Source organism: Apis dorsata, unplaced genomic scaffold (assembly GCF_000469605.1).
Source record: "Apis dorsata unplaced genomic scaffold, Apis dorsata 1.3 scaffold_1119, whole genome shotgun sequence".
Taxonomy (NCBI): Eukaryota; Metazoa; Arthropoda; class Insecta; order Hymenoptera; family Apidae; genus Apis; species Apis dorsata.
Genome location: NW_006264217.1, coordinates 54804 through 60679, shown reverse-complemented (window position 1 = coordinate 60679; position 5876 = coordinate 54804). Strand labels below are relative to the sequence as shown.

The following is a 5876-nucleotide window of genomic DNA, read 5'->3' as shown; positions in this document are numbered from 1 at the left end:
TTAATTATAATTCGATAAAATTTTTGAAATAAAACAAATATAAAAATACTACTAATATTTTTATATTTGTTATTTATTTATATTTTTGTTTAATTTTTATATTTATTTATTTACATATTTTTATACTTATTTATTTATATTTTATTTAAAAAAATTATTTTGAATTCAACTTAAATTATTTTAAATTATTATAATGTTTTTGTTATATGATCTCATTAATATAAACTTATTAATCTGTTTAAATCATTAAATAATAAAATCTTTTTATATTAAAGGATATGGAAAATGTGGAGTAGCAGTAATTCGAATATCTGGTCCAAAAGCATTAATAGCTTTAAAAAGAATGACAAAAATATCTCAATTAAAACCTAGAATGGCTCTTTTAAAAAAAATCTATGATCCTGAAACAAAAGAAATGTTAGATAGAGGTTTATGTCTTTGGTTTCCAGGTAATGATAATATAATTTAATTAAATAAAATTTTAATAAAATAAATTCAAAATAATATATGTGAATTAATATAAAAAATAAAATTAAATATTAACAATTAATTTAGGACCTAATTCATTTACTGGTGAGGATTGTATAGAATTTCATGTTCATGGTGGTCCTGCAGTAATTACATCAATCCTAAATGCTCTTGCAAAACTACATTTTCAATTAGCACTTCCTGGTGAATTTACAAGAAGAGCATTTTTAAATGGAAAATTAGATTTAACTGAAGCAGAAGGTATAGGTGATTTAATTGAAGCAGAAACTGAGAAACAACGTAAGCAGGTAAAAATGAAATCAATCTATAAATAAAATCATTATTTATATAAAATAATAAATAAAATCATTCTATAAAAATACTTTTTTATCATTTCATATTATTATATTATATATTATATCATATATATTAAGAAATTATATTTGTATTATAATTGTATTATAATATAATATATATTATATTATATTTTCTACTAAAATCTTAACAGGCTTCTAATCAAACAATTGGTTCTCTTTATCATATCTATGAATCATGGCGTATTATTCTTTTAAATATTCTTGCTAATTTAGAAGCTTATATTGATTTTGCTGAAGAGCATGATGTAACTTCTAATGTCTTACAAGATACTAAAATTAATATTCAAAAATTATATGTAAAAATACAACAACATCTTTCTGATGAAAGAAAAGGAGAAATTTTACGTAATGGAATACATGTAGCAATTCTTGGAAAACCTAATGTAGGAAAAAGCAGTTTTTTAAATCTTCTCTCTAAAAAAAATGCAGCTATTGTTACATCTTTGCCAGGAACAACAAGAGATATTATAGAATTAACAATAGATATCTGTGGATATCCAATGATCCTTGCAGACACTGCAGGGATTAGAAATGATCCAGAAAATGAAATAGAAATAGAAGGTATTAAAAAAACAAAGGAATATTCAAAGAAAGCTGATTTTATTATATGCATAATTAGTGCAGAAAATATTGTAAAAACATCTTTGGAAGATTTTGTAAAACAATATAAGAATTTTTTGGAAATAAATAAAAAAAGAGTTCTTTTAATATTAAATAAAATAGATTTGATTAAAGAAGATGAAATAGAAAGTTGGAGAAAACAAAATGTTATTCCTATGTCATGTAAAACACAAGAAGGTTTAAAAGAACTTATAAGTGCATTGGGACAATGTTTTGAAGAAATGTGAGTGTATATATATAAAATTGAAAATTAAATAAGTGTTATAAATAATTTATTAAATGTTATAATAAAACATTTATATTTTTATTATTTTATTTTTATTATAATTATTATAATTAAAACTTATTTTATTAATTTATATCTTTAATTTCAGATGTGGAAATCCATGTAAAGAAAATCCTATTATCAGTCATGCTCGATATAGAAATCATTTATTACATGTTTTAGATTATCTTAAATGCTATTTAGAGAAAACTGAAATACCAAATTATGACATGGCTATATCTTTGCAGGATATTAGAAATGCAGCAAGAGAACTTGGCAAAATAACTGGTTCTATTAATAATGAAGAAGTTCTTGATATTATTTTTAAAAATTTTTGTATAGGAAAATAAAAATGCATACATTTAAAAATCAATATTTATACTTGGTATTTATTAATGAAAATTCATAATCATTATTTATGAAAGAATATATAGCACATTTTTATAATAAAATATAAAAAAAAATTCTGTTAAAGAATTCAAAATTATTATTAAAAACATAATTATCAATTTTCAGTTTTCTTTTCTTGTTCTGTTCCTAAATGAGCTATATTTATTTCATCCAAATTTATGTTTTGATCTTTCATTGCTTGCTGAAACATAATAATGTACATTTTTTAAATTGTACCAAAATAACAATTGTTTAATAGTAAAATATAAATAATAATAATTTGTATATTTGAAATATTTATAAAATGTAACATAACACAAAATAATTATATAAATTTATATTGACTTTATGTAATTTCAAACATAGAAATTAATAATAATCATAATTCTTAAAATATTATTGAAATTTTGACAAAAATTAAATTTTTATATTTATATTTAATACATGAAATTTATTAATTTTTATTATAGTCCATTTTATCTAGATTAGAAGATTTTAAGATAGTTTTAAGATTTATAATTTTAAAATATAAAAATTAAAATCTAAATAATCACACATATTTCAAATAATTTTTTTATAATATATATATAATAATTATAAAATAAAAACTTTAAATAGATAAAAGTCAGGTTAGAATTTCAAAAATAAAGAAAGTTAATTTTTGTCACATTTAACTTACCGCTACACACTTGGTATAAACTTTAAGTAATGGTGCACATTCACTATCATCATAAATTCCGCGTAAAAATTTTTCAGAGAACCAATCATTAAAACAACGATCATATTTTGCTTTTAATTCTTTACAAGCTTCCATAATTTATGTTAAATTTAATTAATTGCACATTAATTTAAATATTAGTGAATTGAAAATTAATATTACGTTAATAATTAATTATAAAAATTTTGCTTCATTATTCATTGTGTTCAAAAGAAAATAAAATTGTGCAATCCATACATTCCATGCATTACAAATGATTTTCATTATTACTGTGCATAACACATATTGCATTATTTTACATATTTTTAAGGTTAATTAAAAAAAAAATAAATATAATTATATTTTTAACAATTATTTATATTTTAATTTATTTGTAATAATTGTAACTGAATTCATTTTTACAAAATTTAAAAAAATTTCCAAAATATTATATAATTTATATTATATAAATAATTTTCAATTTCATGATACATATATTTTTGATATATATATAAAATTGTAATTTTTTTATTTTTCAATTGAACATTTAATTCAAATGGGATTTTATAAAAAGAAAAAAAATTTGATTACCTGAAGACATTGATTATACAATTTGAAGTGATTTGAGCACATTGAATCATCTAAATCTCCTTTAAGAAATTTTTCGGAAAACCAAAGCTTAAAGCATCCGTCATATTCTTTTTTGAGATTATTACAAGCTTCTGCAATACTATTCATTTAATATTTTTATTTATTATTAATTTCAAAATATACTTTTAGTCAAGTTTTTTTTAATTTTTTATATAATTAGTAATACCTATAAAAAATATATATTAAATGAAATTAGAAATTAATTAAAATAATTTTAATTTAAATATTATTAATTTGATTGTAATTATCGATTCTATAATACTTAATATCGATTAAAATCGATTAATCGGACTGCGTTTATTCAGAACTATATATTTCATAATGATAAATTGTCTTGTTAAATTTTATTATAAAATTCATTTAATCGAATATTATAATTTAATATCCAAAAAATGATTATAATTGAAAAAATTTAAAGTAACTTACGTCAAAATAGTTTTAAATTACAAAATTAAATTTTAATAAACGAAAGGCACAAAAGTAGCTTTTGGTTAGTAACGTATCAGGTAAATTAATGATCAACGGTTCTCAATTTGTTTTTCTTTAACATATGTTAAAGTAATATGTATTCATTATTCGCATAGGGAATTTCATGAATGTATGATTACTTAATAGAATTAAATATTATTTAATAAAGACATATCATTATTATGCTTCAGAAAATATAATTCTTTTCTTCTTATAATTTAATAATTATTTTTAAAAAAATATATATCATTTTTCAAAATTTTGTCTCCATCTTTGAAGACAATAATATAAAATACAAATAAAATTCTGTTTAATTTAAAAGGATAAATTATATAAATTTAAATATAAGTGAGAATACATTTTTATTTAATTATTTTAATATTTTAATAAGATTAATTAGATTTTAACAATTTCTATTAAAAGATACATACATATTTAAAAAATATATAAATATCTAATATATAAAACCACACTAAAAAGACAATTTATAAATGATAAAGAAAATAATGTAAAATAATATTTTTGAACATAGTTTAGTTAGTTTGTTAAACAGCCTTAAATAAAATAAATAAATTGCAATTAAGATAGAAATTAAAAGTGAAAAAAAGATACTTTATATATATTATATAAATAATAAAAATTAAAAAATTGAATTCTTTTATAATAATAATCGTAATATATCAATTGGAACTTGCATTGTTTGATCATCAACTAAGACAATATCAAATTTTTCCATATATGAAGCCAGACTACTTTCAACCTGTAAAAAATTCAATTTGTAAGTTTATTTAAAAATAACTATATATTATATATATTGTATATAATTATATATTGAAATTGTAAAATTATTTAAGACATATCAAATTATACTATATTCATAATTTCATTCAAATTAATTATGTATGTATGTTAATATAAATCAAATATAATAATCTATCTTATTTAAAATATATATTTTAAATAAAAAATATAATTATTATTAATTATTTACATATTATTTATTAATATATTTGAATATACTACATAATTATTTTTCATAATATTTTTCAAATATGAATATATAAATTATTACACGAATACCTACATTATCATAAAGAAAACCAATTTTTAAAACAGCACATGTATTTAACATTCCATCAACCATTGATGCATCACCTATAGTATCACCCATTAAAAGAATATTTTTTCTTTTTTCAAAAACTTTAAAATATTCTTGTTCTATAGCATGTTCGTTTTTATTAAAAACATGAATTAGTCCTTTATTTTGAAATCCTGCTAATTTCCCATCTTCATACTTAAGAAAATTTGAGATTATCTAAAAGATTAAAGTAATTTTTATTATTATATTTACTTTTATTTTATTATGTATATTATTATTATCATTAATATTATATATTTTTAAAAAGTTAACAAATTTATAGAAAGAGTTGTGTTTAAAATATCATTACCTTTACATTATTAAATAAAATTTCTTGGTTTTCTAAAATAGCTTGAACAATATCTCCTAAACCAGCACTAAAAACCAGTACTGGAACTTCAGCAAGATATAATTTTGTTAAAAGTTCTTTTGTACCATCCCTTAAATTTGTTCCATAAATCTTGCTTACTTCTGATATTTCATTAGGATCAAAAGGTATTCCTTTTAATATTTCTTCTGCAGCTATCATCCAATCTGTCATTGCTTCTGTTTTTATTTGAATTGATAAATCAGGATCTATTTCAATCGGCCTATACTTTTTATAAAGACGATTTGATTCTTTTGTATATATTTCTGGAAGTTGCTTGCATTTGCTAAAAATTCCTATTTTTTTTTAAATTTCAAAAAAAATTATATTTTATTTACTTTATTATAATAAAAATTTTATATATAAAATTATATATATAATATATATATTTTTTATTATAATAAAATACTATTTACATGTTTACATACCAAAAC

The 5876-nt window shown here is 18.7% G+C and overlaps 3 protein-coding genes across 7 annotated transcripts in view; 1 reads left to right on the top strand and 2 right to left on the bottom strand.

Annotated features, from left to right (window-relative positions):
- The window catches only part of LOC102679177 (tRNA modification GTPase GTPBP3, mitochondrial), a 3945-nt gene extending 1841 nt beyond the window's left edge, over positions 1–2104 (top strand). For all 4 annotated transcript variants that reach the window (XM_006624744.2, XM_031514693.1, XM_006624743.2 and 1 more), the window contains exons 2-5: positions 276–449; positions 556–776; positions 977–1689; positions 1841–2104. In XM_006624744.2, the coding sequence (XP_006624807.1) occupies positions 344–449; positions 556–776; positions 977–1689; positions 1841–2081 (1281 nt within the window). In that variant the 5' untranslated portion in view covers positions 276–343 and the 3' untranslated portion in view covers positions 2082–2104. The remainder of the gene's footprint in view (positions 1–275; positions 450–555; positions 777–976; positions 1690–1840) is intronic.
- Positions 1931–4022, bottom strand: LOC102679474 (TP53-regulated inhibitor of apoptosis 1-like). 2 transcript variants are annotated; one of them, XM_006624745.2, is made up of 3 exons: positions 3896–4022; positions 3410–3635; positions 1931–2323 (listed from the first exon to the last, which is right to left on the bottom strand). In XM_006624745.2, the coding sequence occupies exons 2-3, from the start codon at positions 3554–3556 to the stop codon at positions 2237–2239; spliced, it is 234 nt and encodes a 77-aa protein (XP_006624808.1). In that variant the 5' UTR covers positions 3557–3635; positions 3896–4022; the 3' UTR covers positions 1931–2236. The 2 variants fall into 2 exon arrangements, with proteins under 2 accessions (XP_006624808.1, XP_006624809.1); XM_006624746.2 differs by lacking the exons at positions 3410–3635; positions 3896–4022 and adding an exon at positions 2801–3161.
- A 283-nt stretch (positions 4023–4305) lies between these two features.
- LOC102679037 (7-methylguanosine phosphate-specific 5'-nucleotidase) overlaps positions 4306–5876 on the bottom strand; it is a 3792-nt gene continuing 2221 nt past the window's right edge. The window contains 3 exon segments of the mRNA XM_006624741.2: positions 4306–4697; positions 5022–5252; positions 5386–5807. Coding sequence (XP_006624804.1) covers positions 4596–4697; positions 5022–5252; positions 5386–5807 — 755 coding nt within the window. The 3' untranslated portion in view covers positions 4306–4595.